Below are 25,237 nucleotides of genomic sequence, written 5' to 3'. Positions count from 1 at the left end.
TCCCTCTAGTGGCTGCTTAAATATCAGCACTCCATACCAATATTGTGCGTATGTACCTTCAGAGGCTCCTGTGGCCACGGTAACCCCTGTCGGGCCTGTACAGATTAGGGTGGGTGAGCCCATTAACCTGGAATGCCAAGCTTCAGGAGAGCCCCGCCCCTTGGTTTCATGGCACAGGCTTGACAACAACCGCAAGGTAGTGCTGAGCAGTCCTGTGCTCGTGGAGTCCAACGCAGTCATGCAGGTACTGATATTCTTAGACCACTGTCAAAATTTTCAAACCAATCCAGATTTCTACCTGTTTTCCTAGTTAAAGACCCAGCTTCCAAGTCAGTGCTTGTCTGTTTATTTTAATATTATCTCTTTTAATTATGTCCTTTTTTCAGATACTAGCAGCACGTCCAGAAGACAGTGGCACATATGTGTGTGCAGCTCGAAACAATGAAGGTACTACTGAGACCAGGGTGGAAGTAATTGTCGAGGGAGGATCCCAGTTGCCTACAGTGCCCAGGGCCTTTGTTCCTGAACCGCTTATGATTGTAGTGGAGGGTCAAACTGCAACACTGCGCTGTGAGGCCCACGGTAATGTATTTTGAATTCATCTGAAACCTTTTTATAAATACACTTTGACAGTTTTTATGTTGTAGTACTATAAAAAGGTAAAACCTGTAAAATCAGCTTCATTTTAAGTGAATACTGCAAGAAGTAAACAGTTTGAAAGTGTCCATTTCAAGCCGAGCTGAAAAGAATATATTTATTTCCCTGCTTTGTCTTTTGGTAGGTTTCCCTGCCCCAGAAATCAGGTGGACCAAGCTGCGGTCCCCTCTGCCTTGGCGGCACACGCTTGTGAACAACAGCTTGGTGTTGCAAAACGTTGGCAGACAAGACTCTGGAGAGTACATCTGCAGTGCCACCAACAACATGGGCACCACTAAAGTCACCATTACGTTAGATGTAGAGAGTGAGTGTCTGTATTTCCATTGTTGCTTCTGTAGTCACTTTTCAGAGTCTGTCTGGGTATGCGTGTACTATGGATTTAAAGTAGTTTTGCAGTCTATAGTTAATCTACTGAGTTTTTCCTCTCTTGTCTCTAGCTCCTCCGTATGCCACCTCTGTGCCTAATGATGTGGCTGTGCGGGTTGGGGAGGTGATCAGGTTGCAATGCCTGGCCCATGGAACTCCTCCTTTGACCTATACTTGGACCAAGCTGGATGGAAACCTCTCGCCAAGGGCTGAGGTTAGGGAAGGGGACCTCCAGATAAACCTAGCTACCTCTGAGGATGCTGGAAGCTACAAGTGTGTGGCCAGCAACAAAGTGGGCAACAGTGAAGTGATTGCAAAAGTCACAGTCAGATGTGAGTTAGGCCAGTAGTCTAAAATAAATACCACTCATATTTCTTCTTGTGAAAATTTCTTCTTGTAACCGTTATGTGCTGTGTCACAGCAAAACTTAGACGACAGTCTTCTTTCCTTTTTGTAGCTCCGTTGGCAGTGCGTGTAGCACCACAGGTTGAAGTAAAAGCCCAGGGCAGTGCTGTGGAGTTCACCTGTTCAGCAGCAGGTGGTGTAGAAACCAAGATTGAGTGGCTAAAGGAAGGAGGAGCCCTTCCACCAAACAGCCACATCAAGGATGGAGTGCTCAGGTAATTCGTTTTGGATTCATGAAAATGGAAAAGAAGTCATAATTAAAAACGTGTCAGTATGTGGATGTTTGTGTGTCCTGAAAGTTTAGTCTTCTCATCTTAGTCTTCCCAAAACAAATTAAACATAATAAACTCAAAAGATCTACCTAAAGGTGAGGTGATATTGTGTACTTTGGATTTTTTACAAGTCAACAAATGTGCATCAATTCAGTCATCACATGAATCAATCTCTTAATGCATTTTGAGTTTTCTATATTGTCTCTGTTAAGGTAAATTTGTTCCTACTGAACATTTTTAAAACAAGTTACAATTATGTGATTTTAATTTTAAAGGGCAGATTATGAAAACTGCATATCAAGGAAAAAATATGATGAATTTATGGGGACTATGTTCAGACGTGGATTTGGTGTGCTTGTGTTTATTTCAGGCAGGAGGTTAGTACAGAAGGAATGAGCTAAAAGTAAACTGCAGAGCCTTTGTTCACTGTGATAAATACACTCTCCTACACGACGGTGTAGTTTGTTGATATGTTTGTAATGTTTTTTTTCTACAACAACTGAGAAGCAAAAGTAAAATAATCAAGTCCCTTAAATGTTCTATAATATGTGTTCAAACTTTTTTCCAATCACCTTTTCCTGCAGGATTGAGAACCTAGAGCAAAGCAATGAAGGTGTTTATATCTGCCGAGCTAGCAGCGTGTATGGTCAAGCACAGGACACTGCTCGTTTGACAATCCAAGGTCTGTTACGTCCTTTGTGTATACGCTAATCTATACACTGCTTTATCCAAACCAGTTCCAACCTTATTCATCTTTGTTATTTATTTTTTCCACAGCCTTGCCAAAGGTCATGATCAATGTGCGTACCTCAGTGCAGACAGTTATGATTGGGAACTCTGTGGAGTTTGAATGCCAGGCTGTTGGTGACCCAGAGCCCACAGTAAAGTGGAGCAAAGTCGGTGGGTCTCTGCCACCTCACATTGTAGTGAAGGGTGGCATGCTGAAGATTGAACAGGTGACAGAGGCCGATGCTGGCCAGTACCGCTGCACAGCCACCAATGATGTGGGCTCAGTACAGTCTCAAGTGGTCCTGAATGTCCAGTGTGAGTTCATAATGGGACATTTTTCCCTTTCATCACATAGGCAGATGCTTGCACTTTCAAACATATTAATGACTTAAGCTCCCACTCATCATCATTTCAATTCCTAACTTGTTTGCACAGCCCTTCCTCAAATTGCTGCTCTGCCAAAAACGAAGGAGGTGGCAGTTGGGTCAGATGCAGTCTTGCCTTGTGTGGCCTCAGGATATCCTGTTCCTGATATCAAATGGTCTAAGGTAGCCTAGCAGACATTGTTAAGATAGATTATTGAGGCTAAAGTCTCTCTTTGGTAAAACCTTATTTTAAAAATATGTGCATAGTGTGTTTTATGTACAAATCTTTTTATTTATTTTTTTTGTTTGTTTATGTAGCTTGATAGGGAGCTTCCTGCTAAGTGTTTCCAAGAAGCCAACGTGCTGACAGTTCCTCGGGTCACCCATGAGGATTCTGGCACATACGTCTGTACAGCCTCAAACAAGCAGGGCAAAGTGGAGTCCTTTACTACACTTGAAGTCCATGGTTAGTGTGGGGAGTTGAGATATTAGTAAATAGCTGTGAGTATGAACCAAAGAAAAGCCTGCGTTAACTATAATGTGATTCTTTTTCTTGTTTTTCCTTCCAGAGAGAGTGATGCCATATTTTGCCCAGGAACCTTCGTCGTACCTCACCCTGCCAACTATCAAAAATGCTTATAAAGCTTTCAATATTAAGGTCAACTTTAGACCTGATAACGTTGATGGTAAGGATGTACATACTTAAATCTGCTTTAATTGCATAGTGTATATTTTGCATTACTTTTTTGTTAAATCTTGCGCATTGTTGTGTAGTATATTTTTCATATCTCCTCATGTGTAATTTCACTGCGTCTCCTGTCCCTTCCATCTCTCTCACATCTCACCCGTGTGGTGGGAAGGTCTCATATTGTACGCTGGTGAGTCTCAGTGCTTGAGAATCTCAGGAACTCAAGGCTGATGTTGGCAGTATTGCTTTTTGGCTGCATCAGATTTTCCCATAATGCATCCAGCTCAGAGCTGATTTTGGGGCTGTGAAACAGATTCGACATGGTGCATGGCCAATGTTTTTGTACTGAGTTTTCATTCGTGATTCCAAGAACACATTTGGTAATATTAGATGTGATCAGTATTAAAAAAGCTTACAAGTCTGCTTTCACATCCCAGTCTTGTTCATCCGCTTCAAAGCTATGTACAAATCAGCTGTGCTTCAAATGATTGTATGTATAAGGAAGAACAATATTACAAATGCACATTTGAAGCTAAAGTCAAGCTGCTTTTGCAAGTACAGTAGTTATACTCTCTCTTTTGAATGAATGGGGCATGAAATAATTCAGCATTGATGGAAATCTATCTGGCTCTAATTTTCATCATTGCCAGTTTTATCTTTTGCAACTTATATGTGACATTACAGATTTTTGCTCCACCCATCAGGTAGCAAATTGTAGCAAAAAAAACAAAGCAAAAAAACCCAAAATGAAATAAACTGCAAGAACAATTTGACCATGCTATTAAAATCTTTTGCTTTCATATATTTAGAGGATCAAATATGGTAAAGTTTTTACATAACAGGAATTAATAAAAATGATCAGGTCTTTACAAGATCTTAAAACTATGTAAGTGCAGCCTCAGATTAATGACAAATGAATAACAATTAATTACATGTTTTACAGTATCCTTATTTTTTTTTAACATGTTGATCATCCATTTTCGGTAAAGATAAAGGTAGACATGCAAGATTGCATGTTCGCATTTCACCATGAGCCTCATATAAGCATGTATATTTTCAGCATATAGAGAAAGAAAACAGAAGAATATGCTATTATGATGTGACTGGTTCCATTTTGCAGCCTAGTGATAGGAGGACCGTTTGTAACATGGCTTTGGTTGGCTTTATACTCGTGTCGCCCTAGCATGCTGCTTTACCATCCAGCTTTCACTGGATTGATTCTTTCACTTCCTGTGTGAATGATACTGCAACCAATATCCATCCTAACAAGTCACTTACATATCGTGTAAATACTCTGAAAGCAGTGCCATTAAATGAAGGCACAGCTGAAAAGAGAAATTATGCACCACTGAGACAAGGATATTCTTGAAATAACATCATGTGTTTAAATAAATCTAGTAGATTTATTTGACTTATTAAGATGGATAAGGATTAAGATGTGGGGAAAATTATCTAGAATCAACTTTGTACTAGTGTTGTGTCTTCTTGCTGTGCAGGTATGATTCTCTACAATGGCCAGAGAAGGACTACAGGAGCTGACTTTATCTCTCTGGGGCTTGTGGGTGGCCGCTTGGAATTCCGGTCAGTTGAAATCAATTTACATTTGTTATCATATATACTATTGCTATAATTTAAAAATGGACAGGTGACCTTAAGAAGATGTATGGATTTTTAAAATCTCTGTTATCTTAGGTTTGATGTGGGCTCTGGCATGGCCACCATACGTGACCCGCACCCTATTAAACTGGGAGAGTTTCACACAGTTGAGCTGCATCGCAACCTCACCCAAGGATATATTATTGTAGATGGAGGAGAGCCCATCAATGGCAGCTCACAGGTACTGTCGTTTCAGTGACAGCTGAGCAAGACAGCTGATCCGCTATTTGCGCTTCATTTTTAATGCAAGTTAATGTGGTCTTTTTTCTGTTAATAAGGGCAAGTTCCAGGGTCTGGATCTCAATGAGGAGCTTTATGTGGGTGGTTATCCCAACTACACAGTCCTCACCAAAACTGCTGGAATTAAGACTGGTTTTGTGGGTAAGATATCCCATGCTTTACTAAATAACAGAACTACATTGTGGAGAAAGGTTCTGTATATATGTGTGATGATTTGCCCTTACTGAGTGTTGGTACCATGCAGGCTGTATTCGTCAGCTATTCATCCAGGGTGAGGAAATCATCTTTAAAGACCTTGACCGCAGCTCTACTGGTGTGACAAACTGTCCTACCTGTGAAGATAAACCATGTCAGGTCAGTTAAATCTATCCACATCTTTCTTTGTTTGCTGTTTTATTTTATTATAACTAGTAAAACAAATTGTAATATCCTGAATTAGAATGGAGGGATGTGTGAGGATTCAGAGGCTAGTTTGTATAAGTGCAGCTGTCCCAGAGGATTTACAGGCAGCAACTGTCAGCACCACTCTTCTCTCCACTGTCACTCGGGTAGGTGTGAATCACTAATTGACCCCACATTTGAATCAAAGTATCTGAATATTCCTAATGGAATTATTATAAACGAATAAAAGTGTTGCACTCATCATTTTTCACACCTTTTTCAGAGGCCTGTGGACCAGATGCTACTTGCATCAACCGCCTGAATGGCCTTGGCTACGACTGCCGCTGCCATCTTGGCAAATTTGGGGATAAATGCATGGATGGTAAGTTGAAATATACCTTTGTCTTTTATAAAAACAGAAAAATCTAGCTGTTATGACATATTTTTACAATGGTCATGATGAAAATGTAAGGTACATAGTGATATGCAGATATAATTATTTATAACACTGCTATAAGAAATTAAGTTTTATTTTTTTTTATTAATTTCCTCCTAGGGGAACTGGTTACCACGCCACTGTTTGATGGTGAGGAGTCATACATCGCCTATCCTCCTCTGACCAACATCCATGATGACCTGCGTGTTGAGCTGGAGTTCAAGCCAGTGCAGAGAGATGGCCTGATCTTCTTCTGTGGTGGGAAAAAAATGAAGGTGGAGGATTTCGTCGCCATTTCCATGGTGAAGGGACATGTAGAGTTTAGATATGAACTGGGCACAGGTAAAGAGAAATCATATTTATTTTTTATTTCAAAATAAGCAACTGTACAATTTAGGTAGTGATACAGTCCCGATTAAAAGTTTAAGTCTACTTGAAAAATGGCAAAAAATCGTATTTTGCATGGTTGGATCTTCACAAGGTTCCAAGTAGAGCTTCAATGTGCAACAAGAAGAAATGGGAGTGAGAACAAAAAAATTTTGAGCATGCAATTTCTTGAAAACAACACTTAAACTGAAACTGTTTTACAGTTGATTAAAAGTTTAGAAAAGTAGCTATAATATATAGATATTGATTGTAAATATCACTCCATGATATATAGAAGTTATAGAAATGTTAAATCAATAAAAGTGGCACTCTTTTCTTATTGTAATTAGTATAAAATTAAACTTAATAGTTTTTGTATTTGTCTTTCAGGCCAGGCGATACTTGTCAGTCCTGAGCCAGTCTCTCTGGGGCAGTGGCACAGAGTTGTGGCTGAGCGGAACAAGAGGGATGGCCACCTGAGGGTCGACCAAGGTCCAGTGGAGAGAAAGACATCTCCGGGCAAAGCCCAGGGCCTCAATATTCACACCCTCATGTACATAGGAGGAGTGTCCAACATGGACATCCTGCCTAAGCCTGCTAATGTCAGTGACATGTTTAAGGGCTGCATAGGAGAGGTGAGATCTCTGTGTACTAAAAATGAGATGTGGTTACACAATATATTTGAACACGTGGAAGCTTGAATTAGTTTGTATTACATGCTTAGGTTTCCATCAACAACAAGAAGGTGGATTTGTCCTACAGCTTCACAGAGAGTAGATCTATCAGTAAATGTGTGGACAGAAGCCCATGTGACCGGCGGCCCTGTCTGAATGGTGGTCACTGCATGTCTAGTGCTGAGTATGAGTACCAGTGCCTCTGTAAGGATGGATTTGAAGGTGAGTGCTTAAAAGAAGACATAGCAAATGTCACATGCAATGTTCCCTCTAAGCTGTGTTGCGCACAAAAAGAAATCTAACCTGAATTGAAATTAAAATAAATAGTGTTAGTCAGTAAGTGACTGGCTGCTCCAGTATGGGTTTAGAACGATGTCACCTTATCCCATAGTCCAGCCAATAATGCGATTCACATTCGTATATACGCAGCTAATCAACGTCGTTGGCAGGCTATGACAGCATCCTTATGTGCCGACACCGGTATTTTAGCTAGCAAAGCGTGGCTGATGTGGAGTGAAGCCACGTTAATGACGTGTACAACCATTGGAGATGTGAAAGTGTGGACTATAGCACAATTGAAAAACTATAACAGTTTTTCAATTGTGTTGATAGGCCACGTAAAACCATAGTTATGATAAAAAAATATATGCCGTGTTTGTTTATTTCCTGAATACTATCGTTATTTATATTTACTGCGGGAAGAAACTGTAAAAATGGCGTTTTATAAGGAAAACGCTTGAAAGCGCTCTCCGCCTGTGAGCAACCCCCCCCCCCAGCCTTTCCTATTGGTGGAAAAATGTACTATCAATCAAAAAATGATATGACAACATGGCATTTAGTTGTTTAGGGAGAGAGAAGTTTTAGGAGTTGCAGCGGTGTTTTGAGATGTGAGAGATTTGCGACGTTTAGCTTCTTGTGAAGTTAGTGTGTAGTGTAGTCAATAGTTTTGTTGTGTGTGTCAGAACAATGAGGCGACTGCTAAATGTTACAGGTGTTACAGGAGTGATACATCTCCTGTTGTCAGGCCTGCAGGTATCAGGCTTGTGATGTTCCCCTTTATCTCATAGTGGACAGAAATCTTTTTTGGGAGTGGCACAAATAATTTGTGTGGCATCAAATTTGATGCAGAACAGAACACCTGATTGTTCTGTAAATAGTTTGAAATGTTTATTTTTAGGGAAAGAGCTGCAAAAAACTTTGTTTGCAAAACTCAGTTACTTTTTTGAAGAAGTAACCTGTTTGACCTGTGACCTTTCTTGACTCATGATTGATATGTGACCCTGCAGGTGAACGGTGCGAGATAGTGAAGGACGCGTGCCATAGCAATCTTCATTGCCAGAATGGAGGCATCTGCATCAACAGCCAGTGTGTGTGTACACCTGGGTACACAGGTCTCAACTGTGAGGAAGTATTATCAGGTGAAATACTGCATGTTGTCATTAAACCAGTCTAAACCAGGAGCAAAAAGCGACTCATATCTTCTCACGTTACACTGCTTAGTACACAAATGTATATCCTTTAGACAAAGCCACACATCATCAAAGCAAAAATGGTTGCACACACAGTCACAAACATACAGCACATGTGATTCAAATTTTCCATAAAATAAAGCCCATTATACATCAAACAGTTTGCTCCCAGCATGCAGTGCTGGGAGGGTTAACCCTAAATGATTACACGTGTCTTACTCCTGCACTCTCACCACTATATCCTGCACACACAGGCCAGGTCGTCAGCTTCCCAGAGGCCCTGAGGAATTTGGAGTCTAGCGAGGCGAATGGTACAGTATCTAAATATTCAGTCTGCCTGACGCGACCGTGACTAACAGGGCCCTGTCTGAGTTTGAGGGGCCCCATGTCCCTTCAAAGCTCCACCTGAACTGTCTTTTACCTAACATACATGCCCACAAAAACACAATCCAAGCGTCTTTATTCTCACCAACAACTGAGGCTATCATTCCCATTGAAAGTTGGGAGAGGGGAATTCTGCATTTAAACTAAGGGGTAATAGGGTGGTAGCCTGCATTTGGGAGCTAAACTAATATATGCACTCTGCATTGGAGTTGCACCATTTTCATTCTGGAAGTGATAGAAATGTGGAATTCCCCTTGTTTTTCTTTTCCTCTTTCACTCTCATTATGCCTGTGCCTGTAAGATGGATACTTACAAATACAATCTTGTTTCTGTAAACTAAAAACCTGCCTGTTTGTACAACCACACCAAAAAAACAAACAAACCTAAAGCAAAACACTTGTTTCCTCTTTGAAACTAAGTCAGGTCATTGAGTCTGCTCCATGTCAGAATATTTGTGGTCTCACTAACAACTTAAAGTGTCTGCTGAAAGTACAATGTGATCATTGTTTGGTTCAGTCAGAATGTATTTCAAGCATATTATGTACTCAGTGGCATATGTGCATGGTGCCATGGCTGTGAAGATTTTTGTCCGTAAGAGCAAGAAACGGTCAATAATTGACTCATGTGATGGCCAGTGTTGACACAAGTCTGCATCTTGAAGTTTTGTTGTTCTACACTTTAAAAAAGCAGTATTTGCATATGCATCATTATCTTCTCATCTTTGAGAACATAATGAAATTTAAGCAGTGGCATTTCATTGCATAGGTGTGTTAAAGTGTGACTTTTAGAAAGGTCTAGAAAGGCTTAGAGGTTCTCCGGCATCCCTTTTTCAACCCTACGAGTTCCCCTTGCATTGACATGCTGAAAGACCACAAAACCCTGTGGTCTTTCAGCACCCTTCAAACTTGAAATGCAAGAGATCAGAGAAAATCAACTGCAGTTTTCAAAACTCGGTTGAATTTTCTCAGCAAGTATTCGTCCACACATCAGCCAGCCCATCCTTCAGCTCAGATGAGCTTGAAATAGTTGAAGGGAGCTTTTTGGGAAACCACTACAAGGTAGAGGATTTCCTCGGAGAAGGGGGCTTTGGTATTGTAGCCAAATGCCGTGATACTAAAACCAACCAAGCTGTGGCTATTAAAGTGAACAAGAACCGCACTGATATTCTGGAACAGGCAAAAAAGGAAATTTTCATCCTGGAGCAAGGTTGGATCCAGATGCCGCCAACATTGTTCAATGGAACGGCTTTTTCCTTGACAGAGAGCGAGTTTGCCTGAAATTTGAACTCCTACGTAGATCAATGCCTGTGGGACTACATAGGGGACCCGAATAACCGGCGTCTCCCCATAAGCGAAGTCAGGCCAATTTTAGGTCAACTCACAAATGCTCTGTCCCACCTGGGTTCTTTGGGAATAGTGCACGCTGACCTCAAACCTGGCAACATCATGGTTGTAAAACGCTATGAGTCTCCAGTCAAAGTCAGACTTATAGACTTTGGCCTCGCATGTCCTGCGTCTGCAGTGATGCCTGGTGACCGTGTGGGGACAGTTGGTTATAGTGCACCTGAGGTTATGCTTGGCCTTCCTTATAACGAAGCATGTGACATGTGGTCTCTGGGGCTGGTGGCTGTTGAGCTTGTTACAGGGGTGCCACTCTACCCTGGAAAAAAATATTATGATGTTTTGAAATTCATCATAGAGACTCAGGGTCAGCCACCAGATCATGTTCTCGATTCTGGCGTGTATACTGAAGACTATTTCACAAAAGACAACTACAACTACAACCAACAGCGCTGGACATTTAAGACCGCCCAACAATTTAAATACGAGACAGGATATGAATCTTTGGAGACAAGATGGATGACCTCGAACAAATAATGATGTTTAGACGAGGACCAGAAGATGGCCAACGCTTATTTGTCAGACTAATTAAAGAGATGTTGGCCTTGGATCCACACCAGCGGATAACACCCTCTCAGGTTCTACGGCATCCCTTTTTCAACCCTGGCCTCTCCAACAGGTTCCCAAGTATCAACATTGAAAGACCATACAGAGTCAACTCTCCAGCATGGCATCTTCCACCCTGGACAAAAGTGATAAAAACACAAACTGGGGTTGGAAAAGGATATTAACAGCAAATTACACTGGAAATATTAATTAAGCTGCTCCAATAATTATCACTTTGGCTTTTTTTTTTTTTAATTTTCACTCCCCCCACCCCAAACAGTCACGGCAGATGACTGTCCCTTCCTGAGCCTGGTTCTGTCGAAGGTTTCTTCCTTTTTAAAGGGAGTTTTTCCTTCCCACTGTCACTAAATGCTTGCTCATAGGGAATCTTCTGATTGCTGGGGTGGCCAAAACTCTGGGGGAACTAGCAATTCTTGTGAAAATTAAAAAAAAAAAAAGCCTACCAATATTCAAAGCAGAGCAGCGGACACCTTACCATCACATCAGTCCTTTAATCCGACCTAAAACACCATGTTTACAGAAATAAATTCCATACAAATTGGAACTAAATTGTTGTTTTTGATTGTTTATAAATATATATACCCTTCAGCCTCCTAGTAGACATACCTGTGTTATAAATGTGAAACTCCTCTGATTTTCAGAAAAGTTGACCTCTGACCTTGAAGTCAAGGTCACTGAGCTTTAAGCTTCACAGAGATTTTCAGTAGATGCAACCATGGTATTGATTTGAAAAATCGACACAATCACAAACTTGGATGTCCACCGCACCTCGCCATATACCAAAGATTAAGAGGTGTTTTTTTCTAGGTTTTTATAAAGATTACAAAACACAAATAACAAAAATGCCAACGCTATTGTCATTTTTGACAACGCTATTTTGATGTTGTCTAATGTAGCGCAAAAAAACAAAACAAACCCAAAACTTAATAAATAAAGTAAATAAGGTATATACTACATAGTATACAAAATTTTAGTGGTCCACAATGGGGTCAATGAACAGAATGAAGGAAGTAAGTCTTTTATATGACAATGGTGTGAAAAAGCGTTTTCCTATTTATTTGTATGTTTGTCACACTTAAACATTTCAGATCATCAAACATTTTTTTTCTTTTTTATGTAAAAAGAAAAATCCTTTAACTGTCCAGTTTTCTTGATGTTATGATGCTTCTACCACTGGTTTGTCATTAATAAATCAGACTTTGGCTGCTGCAGCAGAAAAAGACAAAGAGAAAATGTAATCACACAAATCAGAGGTGCAGATTTACACTTTACCTGAAACAGAGCAAAAGTGCTTTTTAAATAGGTTAATGAATATTAAGTAATATAGGCTAGATGTCTGGACATTACTAGTTTCGTTTGGGCCTTCTGGGCCATTAGTCCTCTGGCTTATTGCCAGTTACCAGCCAAATAGCTTGTGTATTTTATTATCTTAGTGTGTTAAAGATTCTAGTTCTTATTCTGGTCAAACTGTGCTTCATTATTTGTTTACAGCACAGCTACAGTTCCAGGTGACTTCAAGTATACTACATGTCAATGGCCAGCAGCCTGTATTCAGTTTGAATATTGCTGTAAATGTACCTGGATCTGTTTCTATTGGGTTGTGAATTTAGTCTCACTGTTACATCCAACTTTTAGAGTGGGATAAAGACAAAAAGAAACAAGAGAGAATGGATTTGTAGTTAGAAATCCAAAGTTGCTTCTGTTTTGCCCACACACATTGATGATGATTTCACATCACTAAGCAGGTTATCAAATGTGGACAGAATGTTAGCAGAAGCTTATAATTCTCATAAGATTCTGTTTTTGTGTCATTCAATACAATGTGTTTATGTGTGACATTCTGATATGAATCATAGTATCTTAAGGAATTCCAAAAATGGCTGCCAGGACAGCTGCCACCACACTGATGTGACACACTACAAATCAACTCTTTGATGCTCTGTGCTGAGTCTGCACAATAACCTGCACTTAAACATTCATTTAATATCACGTACACATATACACATACTGTCCCTCAAGAAGACACTGAGAAAAAATAAAGAATAACATTGAGACTAACTTTGCCATAAGTCATAGGTGTCAAACTCTGGCCCGCGGGCCAAATTTGGCCCGCAGCCTAATTACATTTGGCCCGCGAAGCCATACCAAATTACTATTAGAGCTGGCCTACTGGTATTATACAGCTAATATTTATATTGTTTGGTATTAAGCTTTGCTTGTTCCATATTCAGTTTTCCAGCAAAACTTATTTGAGTCCATAAGAAAAGATTCATTCTTATATCTGGAGGAAGATTTTTTTTTCAATAAATATTAATGTTAGCCCGCGACTTTGTTCCAGTTTTGAATTTTGGCCCACTGTGTATTTGAGTTTGACACCCCTGCTGTAGAGCATCCCTCCATGGATATGCCGCCCAAGACCATCACTGTGCACCGGGTGAACCTGCTCTCATCTGTGAAAAGCACAGGGCGCGGTGATGGACCTGCCAATTCTTGTATTCTTTGGCAAATGCCAATCGGGCAGTGGTCCCAAAAGTGGATGTCGGGCACTCAGACCATCCTCATAAAGTCTGTTTCTCATTGTTTGATTCACATCGGTGTCCTGCTGGAGGTCATTTTAGGGCACTCTGGCAGTGCTCAGCCTGTTCCTACACAAAGGAGCAGATACCAGTCCTGGTGATGGTTTAGGGACTTTCTACGGCACTGTCAAGCTCTCCTAGAATAACTGTATGTCTCCTAAAGTCTCCTGCATGCTCATGAGACTGTGTTTGGAGATGCAACAAACCTAGCAATGACATGTACTGTGCCATCCTAGATGAGTGGGGCTACATGTGCAACATCTGTACAGTTGAGGTATCGCGCTAAATGAAAACTAAAATAATAAAATTTAAATCAAGAGGCAAAAAATGTCAGTGAGAAAAAAAATTCCCTGTTTTTGGGTTTGTCTCATTGTTGAGTAGCTGCTGTATCTACCAGACAAATAAGACAGTTTTTTTTAAAAAAAGCCTGTGGTTACACTATGGTTACATAGTGTTTATGTTGCATCTAATCAAGTCTGTTTTACCAGGAATTCTCTGTACTTTTACCACTAGAGGGCACCATAAGTTCAAGTGAAGGTGAACCAGCTTTACTGTGACTTGAATCTGTTTTTATGCTTATTTTATTGTATTTATTGCAGATTCACCCTATCAGTATGCAGCTCATTTCAACAATAATGGATACATTGCACTTCCTAAATCCATTTTCCCAAGAAGGTAAATAATTTGTTTTCACATTTAGTGAATTTATATGAATTAATATAATGATGAAGTGAAATTATTATTGTGGTGCTGTTGTTTTTTACTGTTTAAGTGCCCACGATTCACCAGAAACAATTGAAATGGAGATCAACACCAGCTCCTCTGATGGCCTGATCCTATGGCAGGGAGTGGTGAGTCCTGGTTCTGCCTAGTTCTGTGCCTTATATTCATATTTCTCCTCCATGTTTTCATTCCCAACCTAACTTTGCTACTGCACTCGAGCACTCTTAATCATCACTGTGACTGTAAAAAAAAGAAAAGAAAAGAATTGCTGCCATTTTCATAGCATTTCATGTCATTTATAGACTTCAGTGCGGTCGGTAATACATAACTGATGCATTACTACATCTTTCATCATTACACTATCAAATCTTCTGCTGAAGCTATGTCATTTTCAGGCATGCTAACTGTAAGCCTGGCACCCTCTGACACCACTAAATAAATGCATGTTGCTTCTCTAACTCACCCCCTCAATTTTCCTCAGGAGACCAATGGTGCACGCATTTTGCGAAAGGTGCATGCTATTAAAAAGGTATCCACTTTTTTTTTTCCCATCTGTGCCAAATGAATTGTATCTTTGTTTGTAAGGTACTATATCATCAGTCCTCTTTTGACATTGTTAGTTTGCATGGAACATTTTGTGTCACTGCCAGCAATGATCTCACTACACTGGTTCATGTTTGCTGTTATAGCGCTTGTTCTGCAATATGACCACAGGTCAGCTGGTCCGTGTTCAGCAATTCATACACAGTCACACAACAAGCTGTGACCTTGTTGTGACCTAACATATTTAATTCCAGGAACCTGGAGAACATGGCAAACGCAAGGACTTTATTAGCCTCGGCCTACAGAATGGACGCCTTGTTTTCAGGTAGGTCTGTTCTGAAATTCTCTAAATCTTCTGACATGCAGATTAGGAAAAAATGTTTACAACTCATAATTATGGTCATGATTTGTATTATCTAGTTACCAACTGGGAAGTGGAGAGGCACAAATCTTTTCCGACAGGTCAATCAATGACGGCAGATGGCATAAGATCACAGCAGTCAGGTATGATTGCATTTCATTATCCTGCAGTCATTTGCTTTTACATTCTAGATGTATTTAATAAAATAAAGCACTATGAGTTGTGGTTGTCTTCTTTCATCAATAGCTACTTAATTTTCTGTCTCAGTAGAATACATCTATTATTTATATCAAATGAACGTATACTTTTTGTACTATAACTTGTAACTTCTGTAACTTTGTCAGATTATCTGTTGTTGAAAAGGTTGATTATTAACCTGTGGAGTTCCATAATTTCTTGAATTAACTTGTGTTGTGTGGCTCTTTTCTCACAGAACTGGAAAAGATGGCTATATCCAGGTTGATGGAGGAGCCAAGCTACATGGACAATCTAAAGGCAAAAGCCTCATGGTCAACACCAAAGGCAGTATATATCTTGGTGCGTAGAATGGCAGGATTGAGTCCACAAAGTGACAAAATATAGATGGATTATTTGAAAAAACAGGACTAAAATACTGCACAATTGAATACATTCATTCACAAATATAAGTTAAATAATACATGAATAGTGATGAATTAATAATAAATAATAATCCATTCTTCCATTTTCTTAACCGCTTGTCCAGTGCACAGTCACAGGGGGGCTGGCACTTATCCCAGCTGTCATTGTTCAAAGACAGTCAGATAAATAATGAGTTGTAACACAAGTCAGAGGATTTTCTGGCTACTTAGTTTCCCTGAAAAAAATTGAGCTTTTCAGAGGCATTATTGTGTCAAAGTAGTTCACATATTTTTCCTGGCATGCAAACAATTTTCACACAATTCTTTAGCCTTCATAGCATTATCGTTACCTTTTAATTTTTCTTGGTTACAATGGAAATAGTTTCTCACTGTGTTTATCTATCATCTAGCTTTATTCCAGTATGTCAGTTTCAGACATGCTTTTCTTCAATATTTGCAAATCAATAAAGTTACCTATGTGGGTGTGATTCCATGCAACAGGTGGAGCCCCGGGTATGACTGCCATGACAGGAGGGAAGTTTTCATCAGGAATGAAGGGCTGTGTGAGGAACCTGGCACTGATGAATGCTCGGCCAGGACAGCAGCCAGCCCAGGCCATTGACCTGGAAGCCCACGCGGCCCATGGCATCAACGTGCAGCCATGCTCTTCATAGACTGCTGCACACACGTACACAAACACACATAGAGACTTTGAAGAAACATCACACACACACACACACACACACACACACACACACACACACACACACACACACACACACACACACACACACACAGCAAACCTACACAAAAAGACTTACACAAATAGAGCCTGACACATACTTGGTGCTTTGCTGCTACCAAAAAAAAAGATTACACAACAAGATGCATTTATCTGTGTGCAGTAAAACCAAAAAAAAGACAGAAAAATTCAGACAATATTAACACGTCTTCTCTTCCTCGGTGTTGTATTCTTGATGAAGGACTATTAACACAGGAAAACCAGTACAGTTTACATACTTCCAGCAGTAGAATTAGCCATGAGAAAAGTAAAACATATTAGGCCTTCTACGATGGGTCAGATCCTAAGGAGGTGGAGATGTTTTTACAGCACTGAATTTTTATTTATATACATATGATTATATATATTATATTTGTGGGGGGAAACATGCAAACTAACCATAACTGCTCTTCATCTTTCCTAGAATTGTTTCTGGGTTCTAGTACTCTGTGTCCTGGGCTTTTTAAAGGCCTAACTGTATTAATACCTGAAGACTTTTAGGCCTTCTTTCTTCACTTCTGTAGAGGAACCTTTTCATTGCGAGCATGCTTACAGTCTTTCCTGAACCGTTGGGAGAGGAGTGCACATGGTCACAGTCACTTGCAGCTTCAGCACACAACTCAGGACGTCAAATACAAATGATTAAAAGCTAAGGATATAAGTACCGCTGCTTCAGCTTGGCTTATTGTTGATTCACTAGTAATTTGCAGTGCTTTTTGTCTTCTGTCTATATATTTTTTTTATTTTTAAAGAAAGAAATCTTGGTGCTAAGGTGAGACATTAAAATACAGCACATAGTCAAATAGTTAATATGTCACATGTAGAGGTTTTATTTAGTAATTTGGCATAGATCAGCATACAGTCATTACTTTTGTTGATGTGCATGGCATTTTTGGATTGATTTAATGGCGGTATGGCATTGTTTGTTGCCTCAACAGCCTTATTTGATTGAGTAGATCTCAAAGAAGGAGTTTAAGTGAACTGAAAATGTGTCATTTTTTATGTATGGTTATTGAAGATATTGTTTTATGTGTTAAACTATCTGCCAGTCAGGTAGATATCTGTGTCAACTAAGAATGAGTGTATATGTGAAGTAAATTTGTTTGTTATGTATGTTTTAGACCTTTCCGTTTTTTCACAGAACACTCCACATTCAGCCGCAGTAAGGGTCAGATGTGTGCATTTGGGTTTGTGTGTGTGTGCATGTGTCATTATCCATATCCTCAGGAGGATCAATACAGAACTGCCTCAAGGTTTTACACAGGTTTGGTAGCTTTAGAGACACCTCACTAAGCTATGAAACTCTGAAGGCTCTGTGGTTCTATGGGATGTTTTCTCTCCAAAGAGAGATTCATCCGCAGCACATAGTTGGATTAGTGTTTGGCCATGTGTGAATGCAGTGGAAGCCTCCTGCAGGTGCTGTGATCAATAGTGTAGCTCTAATAAAATAAAGCATGCTCGCAAGCCTTTAGTTGACCACACCACACAATGGCACAATCACTTTGGGATTCACAAACCCTTTTCTTGTTTTTTTTGTAAGCTTAAAATATTTGTATTAATATCCTAAAATGAGCAGCATCCTTTCACATAGAGTTGCACCGTTTTAATTTATTTTGTGTTTTTCTTTTTTTCCCTGCTTTTTTTATTGCTTTCTAGGCTCGATTCTACTGTTTTAGAACAATTACAGAAGCTTGCTACTTTCTTTTCTTTGGTTATTGTGTATTGCCTCCCACACCCTGTTGTTTTTCTCCTGATGTTCGATTTCAATAGGGCCCACCTGGAAACTTCTTCAAAAATGACCCCAACAAGGTTCCATTAAAGGTTAACATGTGATATTTGACTGGAGCTTCCTGGTCAAATGGATGAAAAGTGGTCTTATTATTCACTAATTGAAAAAAGTCTTAGGCTCCAAATGTATGAGTGCACAGAATGATGTCATCATGAACAAGCGGGATGAAGAAAGCTAACGCTGTGGTCCAGGTTAGGACATTAAAGCAGATAATGATGGTGTGTGTGCCCCTTGGTGGGTGCCTTATGTGTATCTGCTCTTAAACTGGATTTTCACACATACACTGTACACTGTCACCAAATGCGGTTAGTGAGAAACTGATAGCTGCTTTTGGTTTATTTTACTCCACTACAAATAAAGAAAGGTGCACTTTTGGTTTTGGATTTTAACTTGCTGTTTTTATTTTGATTTTTTCATTGATCATTTTACTCCTTCACTTCTGAGCAGCAGACAAAAGCAAATTCTTACTGTATCAGATAAATGAATGAAAGTGTACCAGCTGAAAAATGTCTATGTCAAAATGACTTGACTGTTTCATTTCCAATGTTGAAAGATGCTCTTCTTGCCCTTGGTGTTTCTTAATTAAAAACAAAATTCATGTGCTATTTGTACGTTGTGAGACTTGTTTTTTGCTGTAATTCACATTACTGTTCAGAAATAATCCATTGTATCGTACAGATATACCTTTAACATGATCTCTGAGAGGTTGATTTAAACACCTTATTAAAAATTCCAGATCCATCCAAGTCCATCCAATTCCATGATAACCTGTCCCATTGGTTCAGTTCTGAACCAAATAGATAACTAGACAATAGTCTAGTTATCTATTTGTTAAGTGACAGTGTAAAAAAGTAAATAATAATAGGATGTGTTCCTCCAGTAATAGACTGATAACTTCTGGAGGGCGTACCCTACCCATTATGTGGTTGGATACTCTCCAGCCCCTAGTTATGGCACTAATTATGCCTAAACATTCAATAACATATTCAATAACATGAATTACAGTGATAATACAGGAGAATATCCTAAATACATTTAAGCAGACACCAGCTGCTGATTAAGACATAACATTTCTCTTCCTTAAAGACCTTTCACAGTTAAAGTAATCATGAAGTTGCAGTTTCTTAAAAAGAAGGCTATCAAATTTATGAAATGTCCCAAATTATTGGTGGGCTGTGTGTCTTTGTTTCACCAGTGAGTCTAGAACTAATCCACAATAGAAGACAAAGGCTGTCAAAAATGCAGGTAGCATTTAGCACAAATTTCAAGAGTGGGAATAGACTACTGCTACTGCAAGACTTGAATCATTGTTTCTTCTTACATGACTGCTTCTCTGTGTGGGCTTTTCTGTGTGCTGTGTCACAGTCTTGGAGACGGTTAGCAGGGAAACTGAGCAGCACCAGAATGGCCTCTTGAACGTGAGTGTAACAAAGACTGTGGGTGAGGCCCTTTCAAATGCATCACAAAACAGTTTAGTATCACAAATTACAAACAAGTTCAACAAATTGTTAGTTTAATGTTATTAATAAGCTGAACTTCATTTCAGGTCATAGCTCATAAATTAATTCTCATGCTGAGAAACGCTAGTTGGCTTAACTACCCCAGGTTTCAAACCTGCTGGTAGGATGTTTGACCAAAACTGATGGTAAAATGGAATTGAGCATAATAAGAATGTCTTTAAACTGTGGGAGGAAAGCATAACTGATAAATGATATAGGGACAGGAAAAATGAAAACTCCTAACACAGAAATGCTGGAAATAAAATTAAAATATTCCTTTACTTTTTGCAAGAATCTGCAGACAAATGAAACTACAAATCACATCACATGCTTCTTCAGCCTGCACAGTCTTTTTTGATGAGGTTGTCACCAAACATGGGCTGTCAGATCACCTACTGACCTGAGATGGCAGGACTTGAGGAGCGTGTACGTCAGTCCAGAAGTTCAGACTATACCAAACATTGATTGTCCTTTAGCCAACTATTGTCAAAATCCTTCTCTTAAGTAACTTAAAATAAAATAGTTATTAAAATGTCTCGAGTGGGAGGGTGAATAGACATATCTTAAACTGGTTGTGCAGTGATTAAGATTATGTGTTCGAGTTTTCTGAGAGCTATGGTTTCCTTAGAAGAGAAAACTGGAGTGCTCACACATACACACGGAGAGAATTTGTGTTGCAAAGCAGTGAGGTTGAAGCAACAACAGTGTGTACTTGTCAACTATAAATGCATCTTTAAAACAAATTTAAAAAAAAACAAGTACAGGTGGATATTTGGGTTTATATTCAACAACAACGCAAGAAAATCAGGATAATTTCTAGAAAGAAAACTGAAGTGAAATTATTGAAAAACAAACACACACATACACACATACATTATAGAAGGCTTAGTAGAGTAAGCTATTTGATCTGTGAGTAATAAAATGTTCTAAATAATTCCAGTCTATAGTCTTTTCTGTAGTTATGATACCACCTGTGGGTTTCTGTTGTGTAAATGCAGAGTAAAGGAACTTCTGAGGATTAGAAAATGGGGTTAATAGCTCCAGTTGTTTGTTTTTACTTTCGTATTAAGTGATATACGTGTTTTGTTTTGTTTTTAATTAAAAATGTGTCAGAGAGTGGCTATTTGTCCAGGGTGTAACAAATGCATGATGGGACAGCTGTCTGCTCCCAGTGGCCCAAAACGTGAAGCGTGTACATGGATAATGGATGGATAGATATCTTCTGTGTTTGCTGCGATGGAACTGCTAATATATCTGTTTCTAGTCTTTTTATTTGTTCTGCATTTAATTCCACTTCACTAAAAGCAACAAAGCGTAACAGCATGTACATATGGTACAAACAAACAAACACTAAAAACATCATCAGCATCAAAACTCCATCCAATATCTTAACTTATTACACTCTTATGAACATGTTTGTGGTGCCCTTAACTTAAACTGTGTTCTTGCTTAAATGTAGTTTTATTTGTATAAACTCAGAGAAAGAACACAGCTGATGAACAGTAATAAACTATGAGATGAGGGTGATGAAAGCAATTCAACCAGTGAAATGGAAACAACTACACAACTAGTAAAAATCTGGAAGAATCTTGTTCATGTTTCACTTATCATGGTTTTTTTAGCTTAGCTTTAGCTTCATAATCTCATATCTGTCAAGAAAACCAGTGAAGAAAATTTGAATAAGACTGTAATATACACGCGTCCCTCTATGATGTAAAAATCTGTTTGAGTCATATCCCAAAAGCTGTTTATTTTTGCAAGACATAGTGATTTGATATGGACAATCTTCCTGCTTGTAGATGTTATATCACAGTCACATCTGCTCCCAGCCTGTGGCCATTTAGGCCACAGGAGTCATGTCTGTGGTATCTCTGAACACATGAAGGCTGACATTTTTCAAATGTGAGTTGTGAGACAAACAACATCAATGCCAGATGTTTATAGATCAAACTGTCTAAAGTGTTTCTGCAGTGACATGAAAACATAAAACAGATTATTCAGTGAATATGAAGCAAAGGGAGTAACAAGCAAACTGTAGACTCTCAATATGTATATTATTAGTTCCAATAATAAACTCAAAAAAATAAGGAATACAATTCAGATCAGACCTATTTTAATAATTTTGCCTCCTTTCACCACCACAATGAACTGACTGTGACTGAAGAGCAGACTTTGAGCTTTAATTGAAGGGCTTTTACAAGTATGGCATTAACTGTTGAGGAATTAAAGCCCCTTTTTTTATACATTTGCAGAGGATCAAAAGTCATTGGACAGTTGACTGACAAGCAGTTTTATGGCCAGGTGCAAATGAAGGAGGCTGAAAAACCTAAATAAACCCATCAGAGTGACAGAAAAAAAGTTTAGGCATGGACAAATAATCTAGCTCATTCTTAAAAGGAAGGAACACACAGAATTTGCTGAAGTTTTTCCTGAAATAATAAAAATCTATTCACAATGTCAAGTCAAGAACATTCTTGAGGAGGTTGGACTCAACAATCAAGCTGTAATATTATTTCACCATGTTTGACAGATAATGTGTCAGTTACTTTAAGTTATTCTTTGTCTTCATCTGTCCAAAACTTTTTTGCATTTTTGTATAAGTTGTTTTCTTAAAAACAACAAAATCCATGTAGTTGAGTGTAAAAAGTGGTTTGCACCTTACTGTGAATGAATTGTATTTACATGCATACTGACATCTCTTGAATGAAGAGTTTTACCACGATGAGCATATCTCCTCAAGAATGTGACTTGGCTAGATGTTGTGATTAGGTTATATTAATTATGGAAAACAAATCTGAAAACAAGGCATTTCTTCTTATTAAGAATGAACTAGGTTTCTGATTTGACCGCTCCTATTTTTTCTATAATTTTGTTTATTTTGCTTTTTTTTAACCCCTCTTATGCCTGACCATGAAAGTGCTCGCCAGTCAATTGTCCAACTACTCTGGAGCCTCTAATTAAAATAAAAAAAAAAAAAAGCTGTAAGACCTGAACAGTTCAAATCAAATCACTTTTATTGTCACATTACTGGTACAGTACATGTGAGTGAAATTGTTGTGTGCAAGCTTCACAAGCAACATACAACTAACCTAAAAAACAATACAAAATATAAGAATAAGAAATTTGAGAAATATAGGAATAAGTATATGAGCAGAACAATACAGAAATACAGAAGTCAGCAGATGAATATTGTGCAAAATGGCATTTATGCACAATATGGAGTGCATAAGTGCCGAAGTTTTGATAAGTACAGTGAAGTGTCTATGAAGAGTTAGTGTTAATGCACTTAATGCAATATTACTGTAACAGCCCTTGCATTAAAGCTCAAACTTTGGTACTTCAACCACATCTTAACGGTTCTATTTATTAAAATCCACTGGTGAACAGAGGCAAAATGATTAAAAAAAGAATAGACTATTGTCCAAAAACTTATTCTTTTTACAATAAATCTAATAACAATATGGTAAATCACTCCTTCTTCCAGTGGAAGCTTATATTATAAAATTGAATATTTTATAATATATCTATACAAAATGAAAATTTACAACTTGTACGTCACTGCCTTTGGTATATTTTCACTGAGTGATCTGTCTCATGTTTTCATGTCACTGCAGACACACTATGGAAAGTTTGATCTATAAACAGTTGGTAGTGATATTGTGTGTCTCACAAGTCATGTGCACCTAACTGTAAGTACATTTCCAAATGTAGACTCTGCCCCCTAACATGTATGCAAGCATGTGGTTAATGGAAGAAAACCAAGGAAAAGCTGTGGTTACTGTAAGCGTCAGCTCATTCATTTAGACGCATTCCTTTTTAAAGGGTGAGGATTTGTTGATAGAACAAAACAAAAATCTCTCGAGTTGTGTTTTTTACAGTCACAGTATTCATTGAACGTTATATTGGTAACAGCAACAGAGGGTATGTGTAACAACGCACGGCTCATGTGTTCTCTGTTTGTAGGGGTTGTAAAATAAATTTGAACATCATGTCCAACCCAAACATTAAATCCCAACCATTTGTCTATTTACACTTGTATTACACACACACACACACAGTAGTGAATGCTTCATTAATCTGTGCTTAAGTGAGTTTGTTAAGTAAACTGAATTCATGTACATGGACTTCTTGAGAAAAGGTAGAGCTTGTACATTTAGAGTCACTTGTTAACATTTTGCCACTTAACTTATGTCACTCTATAATGACTATATCATGTGTTGCAGTAATACACTATAACAAACCTGAGAATAATAATTTAAAAAAACACGAACACACAAGCAAACAAAAGCCTATTTTATTTATTTTATTACTTATTCAGTTTAGGGTTAAGTAAATAGTGAGCTTTGGGTTTTCAAAAGCCACCTGTAAGACCAACAATGATTTTTGACTTTAGAGTTTTCTTTGCCAGTGAAAAGAAGGAAAAATGCTAAGCGGAGGCAGTTAGCAAAGACAAAAAGTCAGACAGCACACCACTTTCTAAATCCTAATATGACTCAGTGTTAAGATAAGATAACCTTTATTAGTCCCACACGTGGGAAATTTGTTTTGTCACAGCAGGAAGTGGACAGTGCAAAAGTTATGAGGCAAAAATTAGAATACAATAAGAATAAATACAGTACACAACTGTACAGAATAGAATAAAATAAAATACTATATACAGTAGAATAAAATAAAATAAATATACAATAAGATAAAAATAGAATACAAATACAAATACTATATACAACTGAGTAAAAATACAACGATGACAGAAAGGATTATTGCACTTAGTATTATCTGTTAAGATTTTTGACTTGTGGTGATTTCATAAGCACATAAATGGATGTGTGCATTAGTTTAATTGATTTTAAACAAAAAATTAATTCCATGTAAAGAAAAATAGAAATTCTCCATTCATTGTGTTTCATAATTTATTTTTCATTGTGACAGCTTAATGCCTCAGAAATGTTAAGTAATTGGGGCTTAAGAGGTTAATATGCAAACGTGTTGCAAACAGAAAAGCAGCCACTTAAAGTCATCAAACAAACAAAAATATTTAGATAATAAACAGTGTTGCATATTTGCTTCATTGATCCACAGCTTTGCGTCACTGAAATATTGATAGCCTTGTAATCACTGAGGTTTCCATATTGTTACATATTAACTTGTGTTCGCACGTCGTATTAGCATGCAAATAAATAAATAAATAATACATGTGTTTTTTCCTCAATGTCACTTCCACTTCAGCGGTAACCGTCAACAGAGTTGAGCAACATTATTTCAGAAAAATCCAGAAACAACAGGGGCGTCACTTCCGGTGGAATGTTCCAAC

General features: G+C 38.4%; 1 protein-coding gene across 12 annotated transcripts in view; it reads left to right on the top strand.

The window, feature by feature from the left end:
* The window catches only part of hspg2 (heparan sulfate proteoglycan 2), a 96,707-nt gene extending 77,675 nt beyond the window's left edge, over positions 1-19,032 (top strand). For 7 of the 12 annotated variants that reach the window (XM_076878092.1, XM_076878098.1, XM_076878095.1 and 4 more), the window contains 29 exons: positions 63-244; positions 387-582; positions 782-961; positions 1,095-1,355; positions 1,481-1,643; positions 2,285-2,382; positions 2,478-2,744; positions 2,865-2,977; positions 3,113-3,260; positions 3,364-3,480; positions 3,655-3,672; positions 4,979-5,063; positions 5,175-5,319; positions 5,417-5,519; positions 5,623-5,732; positions 5,818-5,926; positions 6,043-6,141; positions 6,316-6,537; positions 6,952-7,196; positions 7,286-7,457; positions 8,522-8,653; positions 8,959-9,015; positions 14,231-14,306; positions 14,404-14,482; positions 14,836-14,883; positions 15,152-15,222; positions 15,318-15,401; positions 15,692-15,795; positions 16,359-19,032. In XM_076878092.1, the coding sequence (XP_076734207.1) occupies positions 63-244; positions 387-582; positions 782-961; positions 1,095-1,355; positions 1,481-1,643; positions 2,285-2,382; positions 2,478-2,744; positions 2,865-2,977; positions 3,113-3,260; positions 3,364-3,480; positions 3,655-3,672; positions 4,979-5,063; positions 5,175-5,319; positions 5,417-5,519; positions 5,623-5,732; positions 5,818-5,926; positions 6,043-6,141; positions 6,316-6,537; positions 6,952-7,196; positions 7,286-7,457; positions 8,522-8,653; positions 8,959-9,015; positions 14,231-14,306; positions 14,404-14,482; positions 14,836-14,883; positions 15,152-15,222; positions 15,318-15,401; positions 15,692-15,795; positions 16,359-16,531 (3,857 nt within the window). In that variant the 3' untranslated portion in view covers positions 16,532-19,032. The remainder of the gene's footprint in view (positions 1-62; positions 245-386; positions 583-781; positions 962-1,094; positions 1,356-1,480; positions 1,644-2,284; positions 2,383-2,477; positions 2,745-2,864; positions 2,978-3,112; positions 3,261-3,363; positions 3,481-3,654; positions 3,673-4,978; positions 5,064-5,174; positions 5,320-5,416; positions 5,520-5,622; positions 5,733-5,817; positions 5,927-6,042; positions 6,142-6,315; positions 6,538-6,951; positions 7,197-7,285; positions 7,458-8,521; positions 8,654-8,958; positions 9,016-14,230; positions 14,307-14,403; positions 14,483-14,835; positions 14,884-15,151; positions 15,223-15,317; positions 15,402-15,691; positions 15,796-16,358) is intronic. The other 5 variants (XM_076878100.1, XM_076878103.1, XM_076878094.1 and 2 more) reach the window with 4 other exon arrangements.
* The last annotated feature ends 6,205 nt before the right edge of the window (positions 19,033-25,237 follow it).

The sequence above is a fragment of the Maylandia zebra genome, linkage group LG20 (genome assembly GCF_041146795.1).
Source record: "Maylandia zebra isolate NMK-2024a linkage group LG20, Mzebra_GT3a, whole genome shotgun sequence".
Classification (NCBI taxonomy): domain Eukaryota; kingdom Metazoa; phylum Chordata; class Actinopteri; order Cichliformes; family Cichlidae; genus Maylandia; species Maylandia zebra.
The sequence above is the reverse complement of the archived record's forward strand: the minus strand, read 5'-3'. Positions and strand labels throughout refer to the sequence as shown.